The sequence below is a fragment of the Vigna angularis genome, chromosome 7 (genome assembly GCF_016808095.1).
Source record: "Vigna angularis cultivar LongXiaoDou No.4 chromosome 7, ASM1680809v1, whole genome shotgun sequence".
NCBI classification, from domain to species: Eukaryota; Viridiplantae; Streptophyta; class Magnoliopsida; order Fabales; family Fabaceae; genus Vigna; species Vigna angularis.
In genome coordinates this window covers 32,179,002-32,194,603 of record NC_068976.1, presented here as the reverse complement: position 1 = coordinate 32,194,603, position 15,602 = coordinate 32,179,002, and the positions used below count along the sequence as shown (strand labels likewise).

Sequence of the window (15,602 nt, the reverse complement as noted above, 5' to 3'; positions counted from 1 at the left end):
TAACCGGCCAAGCTAAGAATAGAAATAGTGATACCTTGATTAGGATCCTTTAATCATCCTTCTTTCAATGTTTAGATACCCACCCACATGTAAAAAGTTTGTTTTCCCCTTTAGTTTAGTTCAAAGAGAGAAAGTTAATCATGTAACGTCAACTCAGTGTATATGAAAGGGTTACATTGGAGTCGAATTTGACGTGACATTTCTTATCTTTGCACCAGCTAGAAGATGTGTTGGTTGGTGGAATTTATTAATCTGTCTGATTTTGAGGTTGAGATCTCTTGCAAATTAGTCATAGTGGAGTAAAAGTAGCCTTTTTAGTGCACAAAGATGAGTCATCTCCACGTGGTGCTACACACACCTATAGTAAGCTGAAGCTCTTCTTTCTTCTTTGTCCCAAGAGTAAGCAATAATCAAGTCAAAAACTTTTCCTTTAAGCTGTTGAGAACCATTCAGTTCAGAAAAGATGGTTTTCACCTTTCCTTAAAAAGGGACTATAATTGATTAGGAAATTACCAAACCTAACCATTCACAGGTTAGCAGAGTTGGTGAGGACACAATTTTAATGCTCAATGGAAAATCTTGCCCATCACTTTCTGGTACATAGTATTTTGTTACCACATGTAATTGAGGAAAAACTGATTGATTGGTAAGAAGAGATAAAGAAGAAAAATGAATTTCACAATCCAAACTCCTATGGAAGCAGGAAAATGAAAAGGATGTGTAACAGACAAATGCTTTGTCATTGAAACTAGAAAGATCACTCACAAGTCCACGTGGAGATCAACTTTTCTATACCAGTTTTCTACACGCAAAATTCTCTGATCCCCATGTGTCATCCATCCCAATCACATTTCATGAAAATGAGAATTGCGTTGCTTAAGCTCCAATCTGTGTACATGCAAATGTATCAGCTAGTTTTGTTTTAACTTTTAGAAATCACAATGCATTTGATGACCACATTCACGACATCTGGCTTATTTTATTGGTACCTACTCTTTCATCAACTCAGTAATCCATGCATGGTCAAACTCATGTATAACTCGAAGGAAAGTATTTAATATCCAACAAATCGTCAATTTCATCACCCTTTTGTAGATTATTTATATAATTCCATTATTTTAATACACTTGATGAACAAATTGATACTCTATTCATATAATATATTACAAGCAATGTACCATTTACCTCTGTCTTCTGAGAGGATGCTTATTCTATGTAGAATAGATAAATAAATATGAAAGATCTCTCATTGATTGGACAAACTCTTGTGTTTGTGTGACTCATCTATGAATAAAAGTACAATCTAATATTTAATAAATATACAAGACATTTTGTCTTTTGATGAAAGTATCTTAATGTTCAACCAGGTAAACCAATAAATTTTAACTAAAAGTAAGGTGTAGTGTATGCTTTAGATGAGAAGAATGATTATCAGTAACATAAAGGAATAAAATTGATTTGATTTGTCTGAAACCAACAACTGAGTTGATAATTTAAACGGCGGCAGTAATGTTGTTAGCATGTAAAGATTCTCAAGAATATTATTATCCTGTACTAACTTCTCTATAATTTAAGAGTTCTTTAATGCAAACAGAGAAAGAATCTTAGGCTCACATGGTTAATTATTTTAGCTTGAGTGGTGCATAGTAATTTGGTAAGTAATATAGTAATTTGTAATTACTGTATAGAGTAAAAGGCCAATAATAGGTCATTAGATTTAGAATAGGTGTTGACACTATAGATCCACACATAGGTAGGTCTCCAGGTTGTCCTGATGAGGTCCTACACTTACACATATACCATGCATGTCTGACAGAATGACACTTCACCGCTGTGTCATGAAAAATCTACCAGTCGGTGGATAATGGAAGTATCATAATATTTTTGTGTATTTTTCAAAGTTCCCTTTCTCCACTTTCTATATCTTTATTTCTCTCTCTTCTCAACCTGGCCTAACTATTAATCCCTCTTCCACCCCACCTTGCTCTATAAATCTGCTCAGCCTGCTCCACTGATTCACCCCTTCAACCTTCACATCCCTGAAGATTGAAAAGAGTTCTGAAAAGAAATATTAAACTAAGAGGTTCCTTTTGCAGTTAGTGGCACTGCATGTGATAAGGAATCACTCAGGTTTAACTTTATATGCAAATCAACCCCCTAGCAATCTATCATTGCCCCCTCTCCTTTCCTCCCTATAATATATCATCATTCACTTCTCTACACTTGTTAGACCCTCTCCATCTTTTGCATGTCCAAGAACTTTTCTCCAAAATCAGAATAATAATTGACATTTCAGTCTCCATTCATAGGAAATATGGGTGAGGAAGCAAAACAGGTGATTTAACCTTCCTGTTGCATTATGATTTCCTAATGATACTTTGCTTTTTTTCTTCTATGTTGATAGTGTTATAACTGGGTCTACATTAGTTCTAGTACTTATTAGGTTGGTTTCTTTTTTTTTTATATTGTGAAGGAACAACCAGTGGCTGAAGCCAGGCCAGAGGAAAAACCAGCAGAGGAAAAGAAGGAAGAAAAACCAGAAGAAAAACCAGAAGAAAAGCCAGCAGAAGAGAAGAAGGAAGAGCCTAAACCACCTTCCCCATGTGTGCTGTTTGTGGACTTGCATTGTGTGGGATGTGCAAAGAAAATTGAGAGATATATTATGAAAATGAGAGGTTGAAATCTTTTACATACTCTTCCTCTTTTCCACGAAATGTCATGCATAAGTGTTCACTCATTATTTTCTTTTTGTATTTATCTTCTCACAGGAGTTGAGGGAGTGGTAATTGATATGGCTAAAAATGAAGTGACCATAAAGGGTATAGTGGAGCCTCAAGCGATCTGCAACATAATCACCAAGAAAACAAAGAGAAGAGCCAGTGTTATATCTCCATTGCCTGAAGCAGAAGGAGAACCTATACCAGAAGTTGTCAATTCTCAGGTATCACAATATTTTTCCTTTTCCTGGTTGAGTCCAAAATAAACAAAGGAAAGCTAGTTGCATATGAAAAAAAAAAAAACTATTAACAAAGGGAATTGTCGGTGTTCCAGGTTAGTGGACCAGTTACTGTGGAACTAAACGTGAACATGCACTGTGAGGCCTGTGCTGATCAACTCAAGAGGAAGATACTACAAATGAGAGGTACCCTTTTTCTCTTGATTTAAAATTTTCAATATGATGGCTTCATTGTTGGTTGTAATTGGCAAAGGAAAGGTGAAAAAAAAAAAAAGAGAGAAATTTGCTTCCTTAATGACCAAATCTTGTGGTACATATCATGCCTTCAAAATCAAATTGCCCACTTAACCTTATCCTTTTGGCTTTGAGCTAAAAGTAGAGGACAAAATACTGCAGTGGTATATTGGATCCTTCCTTGTAGATGACATGATCATCTTAAAAAAGATACAAGAAAAGAAAGACAACACAGAAAGGATCATTACAAATTGTTTGGTTAAATGAGATTAATAGGCGTAGAAGGTTAGTGTAAAGGATTTGATACCTCTAACTACTCAGAAATCATTTTGGTATAACAGTGATTTGTGAGTGTGTTTGTGTGATCATATATACATATTCTGGTTATATACTCCTTTGTTTGTATCTTTTTCCTGTTAGTAACAACACCGTATCATATCCTGTTGGTTAATGTAGGAGTTCAAACGGCAATGACAGAGTTTACCACAGGGAAGGTTCTTGTGACAGGGACCATGGATGCAAATAAGCTAGTAGATTATGTATACAGACGCACCAAAAAGCAAGCCAAGATAGTTCCCCAGCCAGAACCAGAACCAGAGAAGAAAGAAGAGAGTAAGGAAGGAGAGAAAGCTGGTGCAGAAGAGAGTAAACCTGAAGAGAAGAAAGAAGAAGAGAAGCCAGCAGAGGAAGCAAAGAAAGAAGAGGGTGGTGAAGGTGGTGGTGAGAACAAGGAGCAAAAGAATGGTGAAGAAGGCATGGAAGAAGCCAAAAAAAAAGAGAATGTGGTAATGGCTGCTAATAACATTGATGATGAAGGATTGAAGAGGATGATGTACTATTACCAATACCCTCCACTCTATGTCATTGAACGAATACCTCCTCCACAACTCTTCAGTGATGAAAATCCTAATGCATGCTGCATTACATGAACTTTTAACAATGTTCAGAGTTCGTTCTTCCAATAATTTTTTTTAGTGAATTTGGTTTAATAGGAAGTGGTGTCAAGTGAATTGGAATTTATACAATAATAAGTGATGAATGATATATCGTTCTTTCTTTTTTATGTATGTACGATATATTATTATTGTTATATTACACACCGATCAGGTATCATCATTGTACAAAAGTTGTGAAACATGAGTATCTCAAGTTTTTTTAGTTCCTTTTGTTTTCTTGTGTACTTATGATTATCAAAGTAAGAATGATGACAACATATCACAATAAAACACACTAATAAGACCTTGCGTAATAAGAAAGGAATCTTATAAATTTGACATATTACTTTTAATATATTAATTAGTGTGTTTGATGGGTTGAAAATAGAGAGAAAAAACAAGTATAAGGATAAAAGTGAGTGGTATAATGTTAGAGGAGTGAAAAGAATTTTTTATGGAAAGAAAATTGGTAGGACTTTAAGTTAAAATTTTGCGCAAAAATAAGAAATATGAAAAAGTATTTATGAAAATGCAATATAAAATAATCTATGTTGAACATTATTTTACTTATTTTGATATGACAATTGTCTTTCACATATTACATTAATAATAATAAATAAATAAATAATTTTCATAGTAAAAATAAATAAGAAATATAATAATAATAAATATTATTATTAATGTAACAGAACTTACAAGGAACTTAAGGCTACTAGAATAAGAGATCTTGATGGATAAAAAATTATCTATCCTGTTGTTTTTCTCTCTCAACCAAATGTTGAATATCCTGAAAGATGTTCGTCCTAAGCTTACACCAATTAAGGTGATCATTGTTTGTATCGTATGTAAACAAACACAAAAGCAAGGGTAAGCTAAATACAAAACATTACATCATAAGTTTGAAAGCATTTTATATCGTATGTAATTTAATCTAATACAAACATCTTAACATGCAAAGACCTAAACCGACTGTCTGGACTTAGAATGAATGTCGAGCTATGGTGAGTTATGCACTTGTGGTGGTCACTACTGATTTTGCAAAGCCCTTGCCAATTGGGTTTCACCCTACCACACATCACAAGGTTAGTCTGTATCGTGTCATAGGTCATACTGGAAGCACCTAGACTAAGACCTCTTACTACTCTCACCACATGCGTCAAACCTCTCTATATGAGAATGTATGACCATTAGAGTGTTAGGAAAACTCCCAAAATTGAGCTACTTGCATTCATTCTAACACACTTGAACCATACCAAGAAATTCCACCTTGGAACTAACTTTCATAACTTTGAAACCATACTTATATCCATATACTTTCACATTGAACCCCGACATATAATATTAAAGATCATATAATACCATAGATACTTTTACATCGTTCTAAACATCAAAAGGTTATCAGAAAACAAAGATATAAAGAATAAAAATAAATTCTGGACTGGTCACTCAGCGTCCCAAACTCGCTGTGCGAAAATAGAAACAATGGGCTCTACTCATTCACCTTTCGCTCAGTGACGACTCTCGCTCAGTGAACACACACTCACTCAGCGAGATTGCATAATTCTGCAGCACCAAAACTGCAAAATTTGCACTCCTCAACCACTCATTACCTATTTTATGCAACTCTCCCAACTTGTAACACCCCTAGATTGTATTCTAAACTAAAATTGACCTAACTAAACATATCTAAACCAACTTAAACTTGTTTTAAATTGATTAATCACAAGATTTAAATCCAAACTTAATCAAAACCTCACTTTAGAGACCAAAATTGAATTCTACAAGTTCTAGCTCATTTTTAAGTAATTTAAGAACTCTAACAAGTCAGGAATGACTTACTAACACACCCCAAACTTTTTATTCGGGCACAGAACCATTGCTTCAAAATATCACTAATCCAAACCCCTAAAATGAATCTTAAAACTAAGCAAAATAACACCAACTTAGTACTAATTATTTCTAAACCATATTTTAACACATTCACCATTTTAACAAGTCTTAAACAACACCAAACCAACCTTAGAAATTCATATTACTCCAACCAACCCCAATCTCACCGATTTACCCCTTGTAACCTCTATTTTAGACCAAAATTGACCTACAATTCTATTCACACCTTTATTCTTAACCTTTCAACCAAAATTAACACCAACACAATCATATCAACCGCATTCATAAGGTTACTCTAAATTTACAAAAAATTTACACAAGGAATCAACATCCTACCATTTATTCTTCTCAATCAAACACAATTAACACCAACAAGATCATTTTAGACATAACCAATAATATACAATAACATACATACCAACAGTCACAATTTCATATATTATAGTCTAATTTAAAGGCAAACTAGCTTCCATTACCTTACAAGAAACAACCCCAACTCAAAGAATGTTCTATAGATTACTTGAAACCATAAGGAATACCTAAACGAACCTACAAAGAACCAAATTGCAAATGCACAGAGTCCTTAGAACTCTAGATGAACCAAGAACGTGTAGGAGAGGCATGATTACACATGAAACAGTACTAGATTCTCCTAAAACAGATTTGGGAACAGAAGGGGAAAAAGAAGTCGAAACTTACTTGCTCTATTAAAGAAATTGATCGGGTAGAAACATAGACGTCGTTGTCGTGGTTAATTAGGTACCCCTGATCATCAAAGAGATGACTCAGGAGTTAGAACTCTTAAAGAAAAAGGTAGAGAACTCTAGAAAAGTGGTTTCTAGAGAGATGGTACGTTTTAAAATAATGAAACTCATTTATAACAAAACTATTTATAATAAAATCATTTAACATTAAAATAATCGAGTCTCACTAGTTTTAGACTACTACCACTTCTAAAATACCATTTTCTAGGGTTTTAAAATAATAATAATAAAGTTAAAATATATTTTTTAAAATAAAATATCTTAAATAGTTAATTTTCAAACTATTTTTCTTGAATTAAGGGGTCTCCATTTTAATTTTATTATTACCTTATTTCGTTACTTTTTTTTGTCATTAAAAATTGAGATTGAGAATATTTTATAATTCTCCTTTCCTTTCTTTTATCATTATGATAAATTGTGATGAAAGTATTATGTTTTAAAATGAACATTTGTAATAATGTTAATGATATTTTCTTAAACAATTCGAAATGATTTTAGTATATTCTCAATATATGGAATTAAGAAAATATATTTATTATTTAAAGGTTGAGGAATTTGTTTGGGGACTATTGTATTTATTTTATATTTTACTACTCAAGAACTTGAATTCTTTTGGGTGATTTTGTTAATACAGTGAGAATCAAATTGTATGGTCAAAGTAACAAAACAAAGTTTAGGATACACCATATTTTGGGCATTTTATTTTGAATAACATTTTTTGAAATTTTGAGAATACATACGTGCCAGGTTAATTATATAATAGATAAGATGGTCAAGTCATAATCGAATTATCACGTTTGATATATTATGTTTTTAAGTAAAACGAATTATACTCTCGCTACAAACTATATTTTTTGGTCTACTAGTAAATTCTCAATAATGAAAATCACAATTTTGATTTCTAGTAATACAATTTACAAGGAGATTATGTAATATCCCAAGATATAGCGATAAACCATATGATAGAAGTCACACAAATAATAAAATAAAACAGTTAAAGGATAATATAAAGTATGCACTTTACAGTCATTTAAAATGGTCATAAAATTTAACACTTTATATATATAAGACGGTTCAATCAAAATTATGTACAGTCCTATTCTATCACTAGCTACTCTACAGCATCAGTTCCGTCCAATGCCTACTCCAGGAAAACCTCATCTCCTTCTGCTCACATACATTAGATGATCATTGCAAAAGAAAGAATACAGCACATATAAACACAAACACAAGCAGAAAGGGTAAGCTAGATATACAAAAATCATACCATTATAATAGTACACAACATACATGTTTATTTCAAGTAAAGTAGACTGAATCACACATCCTAACATGTTATACTCTAGACTTGACTCGTTCGGACTTAGAATGAATACCGAGCTATGGTGGGTTATGCACTTGTGGTGGCCTCTACTGCTTTGCAAAGCCATTGCCAATGGGTTTCACCCTACCACACACAAGGTTAGTCCGTTATTGCGCAATAGGCCTCCAAGTAGTGCTTACACTAGGACCTCCTACTACTCTCACCACATGCATTAATCCTCTCTAAATGAGAATGAAAGATCATTAGAGTGTTAGGATAACCCCTAAGACTGAGCTCCCTATATTCATTCCAAACAATACAAGTATCTCACCAAGAGATCCTACTTTGATACTCAATTACACTACCTTGAATCATACTCTTCTTCCCTTTGAATCACCAACATACCTCTCATATTCATATAATTTCATACATATTATGCACAACATTTAATGAACTAAATATCATTCAACCAATCAAGAACAAAGGAAGAAAATAGTAAACTACACTAGGACTAGTCGCACAGCACACACAATCGTTGAGCGAAACCAGAGGATTTTCGCATAGAGACTCCAACTCGCTATGTGAATCCTCAAACATAGACCATCCCTTCACAGTCATTCGTACAACGACTAAACTCGTTGTGCGAATAAACTCTCAGATGTTCCAGACCTCTCTCACTCGCATAGCGCCCCAAATCGTTATGCGAGAGTCCCAAGGCAGTGGCTCAGACTCCTTAAGCACTCGTAGAGTGCATCTATTCTCTATTCAAATAAAAATAGTAGTAATCCTTGATCCCAACTAGTCGCATAGCGTCCTAATTCGCCATGCAAATCGTCAAACAAAGAGCAACCCTCTCAAATCATTCGCATAGCGCGTCTATTCGTTGTGCGAATGCCTTGGCAGAGAGCAACTCGCCAGGGTGACTCACTATGCAAATTCATTCGCATAGCTGATAAGTGCAAAAAGGTAGTTAATTTTCATATGGAATTTTAGAACTTATGTTTTGAATTGAGTACATTTGTATCAATTTTCCCCAATCTAAGAAAGATGAAATGTAATCACATGTTTCTGAGTTGTTGAGTAAAAGGAAATCATTTGATCCCTAGTTTGTATACATTTCAGGTAAACTAAGAGAGAAGAGCAAATCCTGCAACATTTCGCCCAAGCTAGAATGATTTCGCTTAAGCTAGACTTGTCCAGGAAGCCATTACTTTAAAAGTCATTCTCGCTTAAGCGAGAATATTTTAGCTTAAGCGAGAATGACTATCTTCTCCAAAAAGTTTCTTCTCGCTTAAGCGAGAATAATTTAGCTTAAGCGAGAATTCGGGCAGTTTATATATTTACGAAGCAGAAAGAAAAAGCAAGAGGGAGAGCTACGGAGAAAGAAGCACCCAAAGAGTTTTTCTTCCACTTTAGTTGTAGGATCTTCTTCTTCATCTCTTAGAATGCTAATGGCTACTATGAGTGGCTGATCTCTTCTCTTGGGATTGAATGTAATCGATTCGAACTCGGATGTAATCTGGTGATATTTATATATAGCATTTCTGTTTTTATTCAACATTGGTATTTTTGTTCTGCTCTTAATGCTTGATTCTACCTGATCAATAGTTTCATGAATGTGGATTTTAGACTTGACTGGAAAGTATTTCTAAAACCCTGATCTGAGCAAGAATACTTGATATTCTGTGATGCTAGGGATAGATTTCAGTTTATCAATTGCTTATAACACTTGAATATAATGCTGGACAGTTTGTTGGATATGTGAGGAATCAATATTCAAGGAACTGATCTTATGAATTTTATATGCGAGGAATCGATATAAATGACTTTTGTGTGTTGCATCAATGTTGGTAATTTCAGTTGTTATATGTTTGTATTCATCCAGATTGCAGACGAGTGAGATAGATGAATTCAATCCCAACTTCTCATATTAATCTTCGTTAAGTTATTTGTTACTTTCACGCAACGTAGTTTTATTTATCAACATCAATCATGAATCAAATTGAACATCCTTGTATATATACTGTTTGAGATAAAAATTTATCTGTTTAATCGAAACTGTTCCTCGTGGGTTCGACACTCTTACTTAAAAATCATTATATTACAGTTGACTATTGGTACGCTTGCCAAAAGTCTAACAAGTATTTTTGGCGCCGTTGCCGGGGACGGTTTCTTTTGAATTTTTAAAAAGTTATCTCATCCAGCTTTGTGAATATTTTTTTTTTCTTAATTAGATAGTTTATTTTATTTTCTCATTTGTATTAATCCTTGCTTGAGCTGTTTTGATTTATGTTCTTAAGAGGTCAGGTTTCTAAAGATCAATTAGCATTTGACCCAGAGATAGAAAAAACAGCTCGAAGAAGTAGAGGCAAAAACAAGAAGAAGCAAGGAAAAACAAAGGAAAAATCTTCCAATACTTCCATCACACATCAGGAAACAGAAAACATGGCGGAAGAAGGACCAAATCCACCTAGAAGAACACTTGGAGACTATGCTATGCAACAAGGGCCAAGATATTTTTCTAGCATAGTAATACCGCCCACCACCAAAACTTTGGAGATGAAGCCAGCTTTCCTTAGCCTAATCAGTTCTCATCAATTCACTGGAATGGATAATGAAGATCCATACATTCATCTCTCTACATTCTATGAACTAGTAGGAACTATGGGATTTGAAGAAGGAGATCTTGACCATGTATATATGCGTTTGTTTCCTTTTTCTTTGACAGGTAGAGCAAAGGAATGGCTTAAATCACATCCCAACCAGAGTCTGAACAAGTGGAGTGATGTAGAAGATAAATTCTTGAACAGATTCTTTCCACCTTCTCGTTACATTAAGGCAAAAACTGAGATTTCTACTTTTAGGCAAGGACAAGATGAACCATTCTGTGAAGCTTGGGAACGATTTAATTCTTTGTTGAGGAGATGCCCCAATCATGGTTTTGAAGATATTGCTCAACTAAACATTTTCTGCAATGGTCTGAGGCTAGACACCAAAATGATATTAGATGCAGCGGCTGGAGGAACAATGATGTCTGTAGATGCAGAACAAGCAACAAGAATCATTGAGGCACTAGCATCTACAGACCATCAAGCCCAACATAACAGACAAACAGTTCAGCGGAAAGGAATTCTTGATCTCAGCACTACAGATGCAATTTTAGCTTAGAATAAAATTCTGACTCAGCAGATGGAAGCATTAACCAAACAGATGGCTAACTTACCTGAGCAGTTAAAAGCAGTACAATCTTCTCCTAGTCAACAACCCATGAGATGTAACTTCTGTGGAGGTGACCATCCCAATGGTCATTGTTCATATCAAAGTAGCCCACAAGAAGGAGAAGTTCAATATGTGAGTAATCAAGGAAGATCAGGGAATTTCTCTAACAACAATAACTTTTCACAAGGATGGAGAAACAATCAAAGTCAGAATTTTGGATGGAAACAAGATGTTGGTCCTTCAAATAGACAACCTCCTTATCAGCATCAACAACAAAATCCTTCTGTGTATGAAAGAACAACCAAATTAGAGGATACTCTAGAAAAATTCATGCAAGCTTCTATGATCAATCAGAAAAATACAGAAGCTTCAATCAGAAATCTTGAAACACAGGTTGGACAGTTGGCTAAACAACTATCAGATCAACAGACAGGTCATTTTTCAGCCAACACCCAAACTAATCCCAAGGAGCATTGCAATTCAATTACTACCATGAGTGGAAAAATTGTGGGAAGAGGGATTGAAGACAATCTAGTTGTGGAGGAGGAAGTTTTGGAGAAAAAAGAAAATGAGAAAGAGAAAAATGAGTGTGAGGGAGAGAAAGAGAAAAATGAAAGTGAGTATGTGAATAAAGGAGAAGAAAATAAAAGTCCAGAAAAAGAGAAAAAACAAAAAGAGAAGGAAATTGTGAAACATCTTCCTTATCCGAAAATCCCTTCAAATAGAGATAAGGAGAGACAATTGGCTCGATTCAAGCAAATATTCAACCAGTTGGAGATCACCATACCCTTGACCGAAGCACTACAATAAATTCCTGCCTATTCGAAGTATATGAAGCAAATCCTCAGCAAGAAAAAGAAGTATTTAGATGAGGAAACAATTGAAGTGCAGGGAAATTGCAGTGCCATCATGCAAAAGACTCTCCCTCCAAAATTCAAAGATCCGGGGAGTTTCACCATTCCTTGCACCATTGGAAACCATGATATAGGGAAGGCTCTTATTGATTTAGGGGCTAGCATCAATCTGATGCCCCTATCTTTGCTTAAAAAGATTGGTGGTCTTGAAGCCAAGCCAACAAGAACGATGCTTCAGTTGGCAGATAGGTCCATCAAATATCCTTATGGTGTGGTAGAAGACGTGGTGATAAAAATTGATAAGCTCCAATTCCCAGTGGACTTTGTAGTGATGGAGATGGAGGAAGATGTAGAGATACCACTCATCTTAGGAAGACCTTTCATGAAGACAGCTAAGGTTGTCATTCATATGGAGGAGGGAATACTAAGATTAAAAGACCAAGATAGAGAGGTAACTTTCAATGTCTTCAAAGATATGCAACAAGGTCAAGAGGAACAGACTAGTCTTGAAGCAACCGATGAAGTTCTATCAGTTACTAGTCTACCAAGGCAAGTTTCCAAGCTGACCAAAAAGAGCCTCAGTTGTTTCTCTCCCAAAGTGAAGGAAGAGGATGGAGATAAGGAAGAAAAACTAGTTCACCAACACCTTGTTGTGGAAAGTGATGAACCCAAACCTGGCAAACCAATGATTATTAAGAACAAGTTATGGGTTATCAAGGCAATAAAGGCAAATGGAGTACTTGAAATTGAGGCTCCCTATTCAAGAAGAGTCAAGTTGGTGACGGGAAAGCTACTGAGAAGATGTTGGTGCCATGAAAGGAAGAAGCACATCAACATCGTGAATCAAACTTAATTGCCCCATCTGTCAGGCTCGTGACGTTAAACAAGCGCTTCCTGGGAGGCAACCCAGTGTTTAATTATGTCTTCGCATTTTAAATTCATCTTGTTTGTTAGTTGTGTTGTGTATATATTGTGTTTGCATGAAAAGGGTAAGTTTTAACATTTAAATGTCTCAATAGGGCAACCATGCATGCTAGTGTTTTTTGTACCAAAATGTTTGTGTCATGCATGAGAATAAGTTCTGGTGCCAAAGTTGAGTTCATTGAATGTTAAAAATTACCTTGTTTTGGCCAAATTGTGAAAGTTGCACTTAAAAGTTTGATTTTGCATTTGATGATATGAAACTTTTAGGGATGGAAGATAATTGGTTGAGGAATAGATTTAATTGTGTCTTTAGAATAATTGGATTGAGTTCATCTTGATTGAGGGGCGTACAAGTTGAAAATTTTTCAAAAGGAAAACCACTGCACTATTTTCGCCTAGGCTAAAACTTTTTCGCCTGGGCTAAATATGCAGAAAACTGAAGAACAAGTTTTGCTGATATTTTCGCTTAAGCTAAAATTTTTCGCTTGAGCTAAAAATGTCCTGCAACTAAAGTTGAGCCATTGGAGCTCTTTCGCGTGAGCGAAACTTGCTTCGTCTGGGCCAGATTGAGGCTAAAGCTTGGGATACTCACTGGAACCATCTCGCTTAAGCTAAAAATCAGCCGCTTAGGCGAAAAATTGAATTTCATATTCTAGTGCCCACTGGAATATTTTCGCTTGAGCTAAAATTGAGCTGCCTATGCGAGATTTGGGCTAAAATTTGGGGTGTCCACTGGAATATTTTCGCTTAAGCTAAACCTTGCTCGCCTGGGCGAAAATGTTATGCAAATAAGGTTGAGCCATTGGAACTTTTTCGCCTGGGCCAAACTGTTTAAAATTGAATCCTGTCAATCTAGCTTAAGCGAAAATTTTTTAGCTTAAGCGAAAACACGTGACCTTGTGTTAAAACTCAGAAAAGGAAGCACTGATTCATAACTAATTTCTTTTCAACATAGTGCTTTCTTCCTTCAAAGTATAGGACACGATTTTCTTGATCCAATGGCGCTCAATTAACTCACCAATCCCTCCCTCCCTTTGCTAAATTCCCTTGAAGGTAAGTTCCACTTCACTATCTTCCATTTTCAAAGAACAAATTTGGGGTTTTTCTCTGTATGTTTTGTGGAACCCTAAGGTAGTGCCCATGTTGGTTGTTATTGTCCATGAATTATTTTGAATGTTTAAATGTGAGTTGTTGGTATCACTGAATAATGTAGGTTGTTTGTGCATGGATTAATTCATGAAAATTTGATGTATGAAGATGCACATGAACTGTTCAATGAAATGTCTAACTTAATTGATGAAATGCACCATAGAGGACAACTCCTCCTTTATGAGGACCATATCCAGGCATGACTCCACCAAAATTCTTGGCATACTTACAGAGGCCTGGGGACAGTCCAATTTTTCCAGGGGGAAGTGAACCAACTAGACTTGACAGTAGTTTTGCAGCCGAATTCACATCAGCCTTGGGACCTTCAAAAGGAGGAGTTTCAGACTGAATTTGATAGAGTCATGAGGGGATATTGACACACAACACTATTCCAACCTCCAGATCTCAATGAAATACGGTTTTTTTATTTTAGTGCAGAACTTTTATTTTAGTAATATTATGCTTTAGTTGTTTTGGTTAGAATGTACAGTTTCAATTACTTTTTACTTTACTTTTTGCTTAATATTGCACAGAGCACATACACAGCTAAAATGATTTTTTTTGGGAATTATAAGAAAATCTTTCTTGAGGAAATTGGTTAAAGAGAAATCAAGTTTCAAAAAGTGTCCTAAAATAGTACAACTGAAAAAGAAAAAAGGGAAAATTTTGGTTGAATCCATAGTTAAATGGGATTAGGATATCAGTGCTGGATAATTGGTTAAGATAATCAATTGTAACAACAAGTGATATACCAAGGAAAGAAACCAAACACAAAACCGAGTGAGTGTGTGAATCCTTAAACAGTTTGAGAGTTTCCACTGTTTGTTGTCAAGTTGATATTGCTTGAGTTTTCATTTGGATAACATCACACCTGAAGCATGGAAATGATCAAGGCAGTTTTGTTGAATGTAAATAACTCAGTGCCAAACATCCAACCTAGGAATAATTATCCTTTTGTGACAGCCCATTTGAGCCTAATTGTTTTGAATTATACACCTTAACCTTAACTTTAATTAATATTCCCTCCCTTTGCATACTTTAGGGATAGAGAGCATAGGTGCATTTTATTCAACTTTAAAATGGGAATTGGTTGGTGGAATTGTACTTAGAAAAGAAAGGGGTTGAGAAATTTGTACTATAATTCACTCCTCAGTTTTGTATAGAAATATATATATATATATATATATATATTCAAAAAAAAAACAAGAAAAGGGAAGAAGAAAAAGAAGGAGTGAATAATGAAGGAAAAAGAAACATTGGGTTTTGATTTATGAGATGGGATGAATTGAGAGTAGAATTGGAAGTGAGTTTAAAGTGTAGTTATGCTCTCTTTTCTGAAGTTGTGCTTTTGTTATCTTGAAAAACCATAATTCT

The 15,602-nt window shown here is 34.9% G+C and overlaps 1 protein-coding gene and 1 non-coding gene across 2 annotated transcripts; one reads left to right on the top strand and one right to left on the bottom strand.

Annotated features, from left to right (window-relative positions):
• Nucleotides 1-1,891: 1,891 nt before the first annotated feature.
• On the top strand, nucleotides 1,892-4,352 carry LOC108337071 (heavy metal-associated isoprenylated plant protein 9). The gene is made up of 5 exons (XM_017573513.2): nucleotides 1,892-2,335; nucleotides 2,474-2,675; nucleotides 2,769-2,941; nucleotides 3,052-3,142; nucleotides 3,647-4,352. Exons 1-5 carry the CDS (start codon nucleotides 2,315-2,317, stop codon nucleotides 4,117-4,119), a joined length of 960 nt encoding a protein of 319 aa, XP_017429002.1. The 5' UTR covers nucleotides 1,892-2,314; the 3' UTR covers nucleotides 4,120-4,352.
• A 6,566-nt stretch (nucleotides 4,353-10,918) lies between these two features.
• Nucleotides 10,919-11,024, bottom strand: LOC128193400 (small nucleolar RNA R71). Its single transcript, XR_008244621.1, has one exon. It is a non-coding gene; the product is annotated as a small nucleolar RNA R71 (small nucleolar RNA).
• Nucleotides 11,025-15,602: the final 4,578 nt, after the last annotated feature.